This window comes from Triticum urartu, chromosome 7 (assembly GCF_003073215.2).
Source record: "Triticum urartu cultivar G1812 chromosome 7, Tu2.1, whole genome shotgun sequence".
Lineage (NCBI taxonomy): Eukaryota > Viridiplantae > Streptophyta > Magnoliopsida > Poales > Poaceae > Triticum > Triticum urartu.
Window position 1 is genome coordinate 20496233 of NC_053028.1, and position 12286 is coordinate 20508518.

At 47.9% G+C, this 12286-nt stretch overlaps 1 protein-coding gene across 5 annotated transcripts; it reads left to right on the forward strand.

Moving 5' to 3' along the window:
• The first annotated feature begins 253 nt into the window (after window positions 1–253).
• On the forward strand, window positions 254–8440 carry LOC125522700 (putative disease resistance RPP13-like protein 1). Of its 5 annotated transcripts, none has more exons than XM_048687739.1 (7): window positions 254–499; window positions 605–1998; window positions 3717–5871; window positions 6485–7291; window positions 7361–7504; window positions 7621–7773; window positions 8008–8440. In XM_048687739.1, exons 2-6 carry the CDS (start codon window positions 985–987, stop codon window positions 7665–7667), a joined length of 4167 nt encoding a protein of 1388 aa, XP_048543696.1. In that variant the 5' UTR covers window positions 254–499; window positions 605–984; the 3' UTR covers window positions 7668–7773; window positions 8008–8440. The 5 variants fall into 5 exon arrangements, with proteins under 5 accessions (XP_048543696.1, XP_048543697.1, XP_048543694.1 ...); XM_048687740.1 differs by having other exon boundaries at window positions 7373–7504; XM_048687737.1 differs by having other exon boundaries at window positions 6485–7504.
• Window positions 8441–12286: the final 3846 nt, after the last annotated feature.

The following is a 12286-nucleotide window of genomic DNA, read 5'->3' on the forward strand; positions in this document are numbered from 1 at the left end:
CGCCGTTGCTAGTCGCCGCCGTCGCCGGCGGCCGCCCTGTCAACCTCCCGCGTGCAACGACAACGTCGTTCATGGGGAATATTCCGTTATAAGGGTTGGATTTGAAGGTTCTAATCTTTGCCCCTGTTTTTCAACCCGTAAAAGTGCACAAAAAAAAAATCATTTTTGGACCCTTAAAATGCTAATGAGGGTTTGAGGATTTGAGGGTTCTACTAGTAATGCTCTTAGAGTGATATTACCTCCTGAAGAAACTTCAAAATCCAGAAAAAGAACAGTAAACCATGAGAGTTCCCCCAAGTGACGGCGACCGGTACGCCGCCGGCGGCGGCGCTGGCGACTCCGCCCGCCGTCTTCGTAGCTCGTCGGGCCCTCCATGTGTCTTCAGTTTTCTACGGCGGCAGCCGGCTCCCTTCCGCGCCGACAGCCTTGCTGCAACACCGACCGCATCCGCATCGATGGATCCTCCCCCGTGTCCGGCGGCTCGTCGGCGCAACGGCGGGTGAGTGAGGACCGACCGCCCCCCACCAGCCATTGCTAGGTAGGGGTTTGATTCTTTGCCTTTTGTTCTGAAATTACTGACGCGGAAAGGGATCAACCCTCTCAGGTCTCAGGTCAGATCAGATCGATTCGATCCCTTTCTTGCCACCCCGGACCAAAAAGCCGGAGGAGGAGAAATGAATAAACAGGGGCCATGGTCGCGGGTGGCTTTGCCGGCGACTCAAGCAAGGCACCGTCTTTCTTACACGGCTTCTTCCGGTGCCCCCGCCGGCGAGCCCAAAGCTAAGCATCAGCCTGGCTTGTTTAGCCAGCAAAGCATCCAGATCCATCACCCACCAGCAAGGCAGAGCACCACATTTCAGCCTAATTGCTACCGTCCCCTTCAACATGTCCTAGCAAGTCTGGAAGCCAAACACACACACACACTCTGTTGATTACCCATTAATTTCTTCGCTGGTCTGAGGACAAAGCAAGGAGAAATCAACCATGGCCATGGTGCTGGACGCCTTCGCGTCCTACATCGCCGACACGATCAAGCAGATGGCGGCGGACGAGGTGGGGATGCTGCTCGGCGTCACCGGGGAGATCGACAGCCTGCAGGACAAGCTGGAGAGCCTCAGGGACTACCTCGCCGACGCCGAGAGGAAGCGCATCACCGACCGCAGGGTGCAGGGGTGGGTCACCAAGCTCAAGGGCGTCATGTACGAGGCGACCAACATCCTCGACCTCTGCGAGCTCAAGGCCATGGGTCGGCGGGACGCAGCACCCTCACCCTGCTGCAACCCGCTGCTCTTCTGCTTGCGGCATCCCATGTTCGCCCATGATATTGGCAGCCGCATCAGGAAGCTCAACAAGAGGCTGGACGACATCTGCAAGCTGGGTGCTGCCTTCAGCTTCATCAAGCTGGAGACCTACCAGGACTACAGGACCGGCCGACCTTCTGCAGCTGACCGGAAGACGGATTCGGTGTTGGAACGCTCAGCTGTGGTAGGTGAGAAGATTGAAGAGGATACAAGAGCACTGGTTGAGGAGTTGACAAAGGATAGCGATGGTATCATGGTGGTCACCATCGTCGGTGTCGGCGGGATTGGGAAGACCACCCTTGCCAAGAAGGTCTTCAACCACGAGAAAATTCAACTAAAGTTTGAAAAGAAGATGTGGCTGAGCATCACACAGGACTTCAGCGAGGTTGAGCTACTAAGGTCGGCCATCACTGCCGCCAATGGAGAACTCCCCAGGACGCAAGAAAAATCTCAGCTTATGCCGGCCCTTAAAAATGCCATCAAAGATCAGAAGTTTCTTCTGGTTTTGGATGATATGTGGAGTGATAGAGCATGGACCTCCTTGCTCAATGCTCCCTTCAGCTACGGTGCCCCTGGTAGCCGGATTGTTATCACCACCAGAAATGACACAGTTGCCCGAGGCATGAGAGCCAGAGAGCCCTACAACCGCATTGACAAATTAGGGCCCGAGGATGCCTGGTCATTGCTCAGGAAACAGGTGCGTAAATAATTAACTGGTAGTGACCTCTAAATCAAAGTTTTGATTATATGTTTCTTTCGTTAATACTGTATATCTATTTGTAAGTGTTTTATACTTTAGTTGACCTTAGAAGTGGATAGCAAAACCATAATCGGAGATGTCACCTCAATATCATTGGCTATTTGTCCGACTAAACATTATGATTTGTAATTAAAATGCCGATTCCATCGATTGTTTTAACTGATATTAGTTTAGTACATGGAGTTATTTAAATTTTCGGCTCTGTGCACTGAATATGGTTTGTAATGTAGATTGGTACGTGCATTAATATGTACATTTTGTGTAGTTTCTACCGGATGAGCTCCGTTAATAATTAGATAAGGGTCTATGAGATAAATGGCCTGATTATGTTTAGATAGAGTAACAAAGATGTCCACCAGATAAATGGAAATGTGATGTTTAGGTACAGTTGTAAAGATCTAGTTCCTCTGATAAAAAATGTAGGCCATTTAGGACAATGACACAGCCTTCAAGATGATACTTCACCATAATTTTTCTATAAACATGTTTGCCGCACATAAAAGTAACTATACATTATAAAATTATATTTCACGATCGATTTGATGTTTCAGATTATATGGTTCTTTCTTATAGATGGTCAAATTTGGAAAGGCTCGACTGGTCAAATGTTGATAATAAGACTTAAATTTTGAATACTATGTAGTATTAATGTCCGGTAACAAAATGGGTCCATCGAATCAATGGGTCAACTTGAAAACAATCTAATAGCAGCTCCTCCAGATACACGCAGGAGAGACCTCACCCTTCACACACACCCACACCCACTGATGCGTGACCCGCATTGCTTGGCGATAGCCATACCAGTTTCTCCCCCCCCCCCCCCCCCCCCCCCCCCCCCCCCCACACACACACAGACAACGTCCTACCTCCTCGTCTTTCACCTCCACTCATGGAGCTCCTAGTCGCACATATATCCATGAATAGAGTGCCTTTCTCTTTGTACTTATTTCTACAGAATTATGACCTACTCCCTCTGTCCCATAACCATAATGTAAGACGCTTTTTGACACTACGTAGTGTCAAAAAACGTCTTATATTATGGGATGGAGGGAGTACTTGACAATATTTGCGACTATTCACAGAATAACTTATTCTATTCGAATAGAATAAGAAGTCACTATTTTTTAAAGATAATATAGTGACAAAAAGAAATAAGCATCGAGTTTTTTGTTTGGGTGGGCATCTCTGCATCTTGTAGGTAGCCTTAATTGTGTGACCAGCCAGTTGATTTATGCTATCCAAATGAAGTCAATTTGATTTGTGCTGTGAGCCTGCAACTACGAGCTGCATGTACTCATGGTCACACGTGTGACACCAGAAAAAACATTGTCAGTACCATTCCTATAAACATACTGGTGACATTGGGCATTTCTTCTTCGAAAGAGCATTAGTAAAAAATTAATGGTGTCATTTGACACCACATAATTATATGCTAGCTCCATCCGGGTTCATGAGAACAAGAAAAGGCGATCAATTAACTAATCTGCATGATTGCACCTGTAAATTAATAACCAATGGGCAATTCTAAATTCCACTTGCCAATTCATTTTAGCATGCAGTATGCTGACTGACTGTTCTATATAGCTCACATTCCTTTTTTCCCCCAATAACTTGCCAATTCATTGAATCTGCTCTAAAGACTAACTTGATTACAGGTAGTCTCAGGCGATGAAGATGGACCTGATATCGATATGCTTAAGGATATTGGACTGCAAGTGATTGAAAAATGTGATGGTTTGCCTCTTTCTGTCAAAGTAATGGGAGGACTTTTGCGTCAGAAAGGGAAGCAACGCCATGACTGGGAGATGGTTCTGAATGATTCTATTTGGTCAGTATCTGAAATGCCCGAAGAACTAAACTATGCAGTATATTTAAGCTATGAAGATTTGCCTCCTTGCATCAAGCAGTGCTTTCTACACTACTCCCTTCTCCCTAAAGGTGGATTGTTCTATCGTAGTGCCATTATTGGCATGTGGATTAGTGAAGGATTTATTCATGGAGCCTCAGATCACTTGGAAGAATTAGGAATAAAGTACTATAGTGAGCTGATACTTAGGAACCTTATTGAGCCAGGGATACAGCATATTGATGATCCAGTTTTCAATATGCATGATGTTGTTCGCTCATTTGCTCAGTTTGTGGCTAGAGACGAGGCAGTAGCTGTCCAGAGTGGAGAAAATGGCAATATTAGTGAACTCACTGGACAAAAGTTTCTGCACTTATCTATAGAAAGCAAAGTTTCAAAATCAGAAGCGCTGGACTGGAGTTCTTTACAAGCACAAAAGGCATTGAGAACACTAATATGTGTCGGACATGTAAACATAAAGCCTGGTGACTCGTTGGTTGGATTTCCATGCCTGCGGATTCTGATTCTACATATGTATTCTGCAAATGTCGCTCTACTGGTTGAATCTTTACATGAACTCAAGCACTTGAGGTACTTGTCCATAAAGAATTCTGATACATCTTGTCTGCCAGAGAACATTGGGAAGATGAAGTTCTTGCAGTACATCAGCATTATAGGATCCCAACAATTTGTGAAACTTCCAGATAGCATTGTAAATTTAGGAAAGCTATGGTCTCTTGACTTCAGAGGAACTAGAATAAATGGTATACCTAGGGGGTTCTGTGCTTTAAAAATTTTGAGGAGACTACGTGGGTTTCCAGTCCAGGTGGATGGTGATTGGTGTAGTTTGGAAGAGTTGGGCCCCCTTTCCCAGCTCAGGGTTCTTGATTTGAGCGGACTGCAGAATGTATCTACTACCTTGTCCGCCACAAAGGCAAGGGTTAGTGAGAAGATTCATCTTACTAACTTGTACTTACAGTGCAGTAGTATACTTTGGGTTGATGGGCTGATTAAAGATGAAGAAGGTGTCTCTGAGCAACGACAGATTAAGGAGGTGTTTGATGAGTTGTGCCCTCCGCCCAGCTTAGATGTTCTTGGTATGCAAGGATATTTTGGCCGACAACTCCCAAGCTGGATGACGTCAACATTATTAGCATCCTCCCTCAGGAGCTTGAGAACTCTAGTGATGATAGACCTGGCTTGCTGCACACAACTCCCAGATGGCTTGTGCCAACTCCCCTATCTGGAGGCACTTCAAATCCTGCACGCTCCATCCATCAAGCGTGTTGGACCAGAATTCCTCCAGCCCTACCATCACCATGGCGCTCATCCTTTCCAGGTGGCACTTGCCTTTCCGAGATTACGCGTGATGGACCTAAGCGGAATGCTTCAGTGGGATGAGTGGGCATGGGATGAGCAAGTTCAAGCCTTTCCTGTTTTGGAGGGGCTTTTCCTCACGAAGTGCAAGCTTAGGCTTATTCCTCCTGGCCTTGTCTCCAATGCAAGGGCTTTGAAAAAATTGGTCATATCTTTTGTACAGCAAGTCAAATTACGGAAGAATTTTGCTTCTGTTACCGAGCTTGAAGTAACTCACAGCCCCGACCTGGAGAGGATCACTAATCTCCCCAATCTTCAGAAGCTTACCATCAACAAGTGCCCAAAGCTGAATGTGTTAGAGGTTGTTCCTGCACTCCAGATTCTGGTGCTAAATGATTACACCATGGAAGTACTTCCAGAATACATGCGAGATATAAAGCCAAGACATTTGCAGGTAGACTGCAAGCCATTGTTGCTCGCCTCAGTAGCTGCAGGGCAATCTGGCACTGAGTGGGACAAGTTCAGCCATGTCGAACATGTCAAGGCATATGCAGACGATGGAAACAGTTTCAGAGCATTGTTCATGTTGTACACACGGGATCCCTGCAGCTTGCGGACAAACATCAACCACCCATTTGTATCTGCAGGTAATTAACATAGGAGCTTCGTCTTTATGTTACTCGAGTGTTCTGACATTAGTTCGTTTCATTTTGTGTCCTTCCATATATGCTCATATCTGAATATATTTCGTACCTTTTCGTTCCACTTGAGTATGTCGTTTGTAGATATGCAACTTCAGTTATAGCAAGTATTAGCTGTGCATGTGGGCTGTGTGATGGCCATTTGTATCTGCAGGTAAATTGACATATGAGCTGTGTCTTTATTTATTCAAGTGCTCTGCTTAGTCTCATTCTGTGTCCTTCGACATGCTCAGTTCTAAATATATTTCGTACCTTTTTGCTCCATTTGAATACATCATTAGTAGATATGTGAATTCAGTTTTAGCAAGTATTAGCTGTGCATGCGCGATGTGTAATGCCTACTTTCTGATTTGGCTTCTCTCCCGCATGCTGCTAAATATCTGGGTATTTCTGCCACTTGTTTTCCTTGGTTTCTTGGAGTTCAACAAAACTAGGGCGCTATCCTTTTTATAGTTAAAAAGTTCATATCATGACTGTTGGAGTCTATTCAAAGTTAATGTATAGCTCTTGGCTCTTGCCTTGCAAGTCATGGACAGTTGTGTATTTTCTTGCCTCGCAGGAACGTTATCCTCTTCTGTGGTGGACGCACAAGGATTTGAGTCTGTATTCAAAATGAACAGAAGTACCTTCAACTATGTCTGCGGCTTGGTGTATGTGCCATCTTTAGAAGATATGAGCATCTGCACCTTTGCTGATGGCGGGGTGCTGTCTCTACAAGATCGAGTAGCCCTTGCTCTGTTAGTGCTGAACTCTGGTGAGCCTCTGGAGACCATTGGATCTTCCGTTGGTGTGAACGAGTCTACTGTCTCGCTGGTAACTGATAGCTTTGTTGATGCTGTGGTGGCGAAAGCAATACACCACCTGCGCTGGCCATACCCCGATGAAATGAAGAAGACCAAACCCAAGTATCATAAGATCCATGGTCTGCCAAACTGCTGCGGTGTTGTACATACAATTCACACCACACCACAAGATGATGAGAGAGGTTACAGCTTTGTATTGCAAGCCGTCGTTGGCCCAGATTTGAGGTTCATTCTTGGTCAATGGAAATGGTCAGGTAGCAGGATTCAGCCTGGTATTATTCTGCACGACTCTGAACTCTTCCAGTTCTGCGAGGAGGGCAAGTTGCTGAACGGCAACAAACTCAAGGTATCTTTAGATGGATCGGAAGTTGCGGAATATGTAATCGGTGGTGCAGAATACCCTCTTCTCCCCTGGCTGCTGACACCTTATAACCAGCTGGAAAAGGAGGATCACTCAAACTTCCCTGATCAAGTCGAGTTCAACAGGAGACACTCTGCAGCCCGAACCGTCACACTGAAGGCGATGGCAAGGTTTCAAGACACATATAAGTGGTTGTACACAGGTACGTGGCACCCGAAAAGTCCTGGTAATGCAATTTGGGCGTGCTTGTTGTTGCATAACATAGTGATAGACATGGAGGAAGGTGAAGGTGCACCGTTCAGTGAGGAGTCGGATTACAGCCAGCAAGTGCGGAGGTTGGCAAATGAGGACGCTGTCAGGACAAGGGATGTATTGGCCCAGTACTGCTTGACAAGCATGCCATCACAATCTGGAGGTAAATCAACACAGATGCTCCTAGCTAGCCAAGTCTTAATTTATTGAGGTTCTTGTGTCCACATAGTTTGTTCTATTTACTCCGTCCTGCTGATTCCAGTCTTTCTTCGTCCCTAGATGCAGACCAGGAACAGGAAGTAGTTTCCAGCTCAGGGGGCAACTAAAGTGCGACAAGAAGCATGCACGCACGCATGCACGAGCAGCAGAGGAAGAATAGCTAGCTAGCCAGGAAGAGGGGTAGCACACCGTACGTCATCATCGCTTAACTTGGTACTGTTTTTTCTGCCACATCTTCCAGCCTATAACTTGTATGGTCCCCTGCATCGTGCTTACGCATAACAGTTCTTGTATTGTTGCTCGTTCATTTGATGTTGTCGTGATACGTTAAATTATTTGCAAAGGAATTAAGCTGATACACCTATCAATGTGCAATTAAGTTGGCAACTATACCACAACATATGGAAAAGTGAAATATCTTGACAAGTTAAACCTTGATGTGAGCAGGAAGTGAAGCTAGACGGGCATGTAGACCTCCACCTCATCCTGCTGCTTGGTTACATGGACCGCATTCAGATGATGCATGAAAGGCAGTGCTAGCACTTCCTTGCAGTAGACGCAAATGCTGGCTGATTCGATGTCGACGCGACACTGATTAGAAGCCAAGGCACCTTTCATGTTATCTTGGTCGTTTCTTTGGTAAAGAAAAGTGTCATGCATTTCATACTATATGTTGGTGACGAGCTTTTATGCGTTGGAGAAACAATGGGCGTGGTCGCTGCATGGGCCATGGAGGCTACCTGTGATTTCTGCCTGAAGAACTTGCAGAAACAAACTGTATGTATGCTTATGGTTGTGACGGCCTGACAGGTGTTTGGGCATTACGTACTATCCCAGGTCAGTTGTAACGACTGTTGGGGTTAACCTGATGTGTTGCAGATGGCTGATGTGTTATTAGTTATTACCGGGAAATTACGATAACTGTACGTATTTTGGCAAGTGGTTGTAGAGAAGAACCACAGGATATGGCTGGAGAGGCAGCATCCTGCTAACATCGGTTATGCGGCGTCGTGATGGTCGGTGCAGCGTGACACGATGACGCAGGAGGTACGATGGCCAGTGCTGTCAGAGTCGGCTGGTTCGGAGGAACGCGTCAGACTTGTGAATTTCAGGTGTAGGTGAACGCAACCATTGACGGTTAACTGGTCACTACCCGTCAGTTAGTGAGCAGGTAAACGCCAGCATAGTTGTTTAAGAGGTAGTGTTTGTTTGGGTTGCCGAGAACAAGTAGGAGGTGCTCCGCAAAAGGTACTATCTGGGAGTTGCTAAGAGCATCTTCAACAGCCGCGTTAAAAGGCACGCGCGCGGTAAACTTGATTTTTAGCATGCGCTGGACGGTTTCGCGCGCTCTAGCCGCGTCAAAAGGCACGCGCGCGGTAAACTTGATTTTTAGCATGCGCTGGACGGTTTCGCGCGCTCTAGCGGTGGCTGTAAACAAGCTCGTGCGGGAAACAATTGCGCGGGCGCAGGAAAAGGCGGCAGCTCGCGCACTACTTTTGGCGCGCCGCTTACGGTGCACCTACAAATTGCGGCGCTCGCCACGCGCCTATCTACACTTCCACACGCGCCTCGTAGCTTCTTCGCCGCTCCAGCGCCTCCACCGCTTCCTCTCCTCGCCACTCCAGCGCCCCGCCACCGCCGCGCCGCCGAGGAGCGTCGGGCTACCGCGGCGTCCGCCAGCGCCCCAACGGCTGGTACTCCGCCGAGATTCGGTCCGGCGACGTCCGGCTCGGTCTCGGTACGTTCCAGACCTCGCACGAGGCCGCACGCGCCTACGACGCGGCGGCGTGGCGCCTGGACAGGCCGTGCCAGCAGATGAACTTCCAGGATGGCCACACGCGCCAGCAAGCGCAGGACGTCGCCCCTCTGCCTCGTCTTATCACGGACCAGGACCGTGCGGAGCACGCTCGGCGGCAGCTCCGCCTCCTCGTCGCCGAGGAGGACGAGCGGGCCATGGCGGTGTGGCGCTGGCGCCACCCGGAGGACGTCGCCAACGAGGAAGCCTTCTGGGCAAGGCGCTGCGAGGAGCAGACGGCAAAGCACTGCTCGGAGCGGTTGGACAGGCGTCGGCGGAAGGTCCTGGCGTTATCACAGTGCGAAATCGTTCAAAATAGTGGGCAGACGATCTTTTCGTCTGATGATGACCGTTGGAAGGACATGTGGCTCGATACCTCGGACCAGACCAGCGAGGATGGCGATGATGATGATAATGATGACGACTGGAAGTAGGATGTAGTTGCACTATGTTGTTGCACTATCTAGTAGTTTTTTTATGTCGTTGTATCGTAGTTTTTTAATCTATCTATGCTATGGAACTATGCAAAATATCTATATATCATTTTTACATATAAACTTTATTTATCATTTTTATTTAAAAAATATACGCAATGTTTAGCGCGCACTGCATTTTAACGCGGCAGCTGGAGCTACGTGCGCGCGCTCAATTTTAGCGCGGCTGCTGAAGCCAACGCTACCGGCCGCGCCAAACCAGACAAAGAACGCACGGCAAATGAGTTTTTATCGCGCGGCGCGTTGCACTTCTGTTGGAGATGCTGTAATGCCTGGTAAACCGAGTGGATGGCATTGATCTCGGCAAAGACCTGATGAACGTGAAGTTACTTGCTTTTGCCGAGAGTACCCTTTTGGTTCTCGGCAACAAATCTACCGAGTATCCTGATGGACGGTTCTCGGTAAAATCCTGTTTGGCCGAGAGGTGTACGCCGAATACACTTTACCAAGAAATTAACTCGGCAAAGGGGTTGCCGAGTTTATTTTTCTTTCCTTTTTGGCCCTTCACTGGGCAAAGCAGCAAATTCCTTCCAGTAGTGTGGGGCGCTGCTTGGCCCTTTTCTCTTGAAAAGGAAACCACTGGCCGGGCTCTAACCAGCTCACCTCACTGCCATGCATTTACTAATTTTCACCTAGCGGTCTAGTAGAAAAAACAAGGTGTAGTATACGTACATGTGTGGCGTGTTTTATGTCTGTACGTACACGCCCGTCCGTTTGGCAGCATGCACGTACATACAGCCAGCCGGGACGCGAAAAGGGCGAAGTGACAAGCGCGGAGTAAAATGGAGGTCGTCCGCACGCGTCGGTCCACTCAAGCCATGCATGCATGCAGCCGCAGGGACGGATGTACGTGCCGAGGCCGTTCCGTTCCGTTCCGTTCACGAGTACAAATAACCAGGGCACCCTGGCATGGAGGAGGAGGAGAGAGCTGTGGTACAAGAACATACCCCACCCCCAGTGAAGAATTAGAAGAAGAATAGCACGTCGGCCGATCGCGGTCCGTCCAAGAAGAAGAAGCTAGGCATCACGCCAGGCCAGCTGGTACCTTCAAGTCTAGAGTATACAGTATTTACTTTCTTATTATAAGTTTTCCTAATAAATCGCCGTCATCTGGCTTTGGTTTTTTATTTGATTTATTTATTATCTATTATATGCTGACTAGCTAGGTATGTTGTCACACGCCACAAATAATTGTCTACCCAGCGAGCATGAGGATGAGGACAGCCAGCCTCCTCCTTGCCACCGGCGACGTCCTCGCCGTCATATGGGCCGCCGTCGCCCCCACACCCGGGTGGAAATCCTGCGACGATGGCCCCAAGATCGACGAGCTCGCAAAGTGGGCGCTGGCAGAGATGAAGCAAGGCCTCCACCAGCTAAAAGCAAGATCCTTCCTATTCGGTGCGATGGCCTTGGCCTTACTCCCCTGCAGTTGGCTCTTGGATGCCAGCTGGCTAGCTTCCCTTGCACTTACCTTGGGATGCCTCTGTCTGGTAGGCGGTTGAAGCTCGTTGACTTCCAAGACCTGCTTGACAAGTTACTTAAGAAGATTGCTGGTTGGAAGGCTAGGTGGATCTCCTCCACTGGAAGAATGGTACTCGTGAGGTTTGTACTTTCGGCAATGCCAATTTTCATGCTTCTGGTTGTTCATCAACCGAAATGGGTCATCAAGCAAATCGATAAGTTACGTCGTGCTTTTTTATGGTCAGGCTCTGATGCTGTCTGCAGTGGCAAGTGCCTTGTCCGCTGGACCCAGGTGTGCTCACCCATCTCTCTAGGCGGGCTTGGCATCCATGACCTTCAAGCTTAGGGGCGGGCGCTTAAAGTACGCTGGCTTTGGAAAAGCGTCACAGACCCAGATAAACCATGGCAAGGTCTGCAGCTCCCTGTTGACAAGCACGTTAAGGCTCTTTTCATTGCTTGTACCTCCATCAAAATTGGTAGTGGTATTAAGATATCCTTTTGGCATGATCACTGGCTCAACGGTGAGATTCCAGCTGTTTCGTTTCCTAACCTTTTCAATCATAGCAAGAACAGAAGAATATCATTGGCTGAAGGACTCACCAATAGAAAATGGGTCACTCTTCTCAAGCGCAACCCGGGCACCGAGGTGTTGCACGAATACATTGACTTCTGACACAGATCCAGTGTGGTCACTTTGTCCAACCTGAAGGATGAGTTCATTTGGAAATGGTCAGCAGATGGAAGATATAATACTAAGTCAGCTTACCTATGTCAATTCTGGGGCAAGATTGATTCTCCTCTTCCTGAGATCATTTGGCATATCAAGGTTCCACCAAGAATAAGATTCTTCAGTTGGCTCTTTGTACAGGGCAAATGTTTGACTGCGGACAACCTTGCGAAGCAAGGTTGGCCTCACAACCCGATCTGTCAATTATGCCACTTAGGGTGGGAAGATGGTCTGCACCTTGTATCTAGC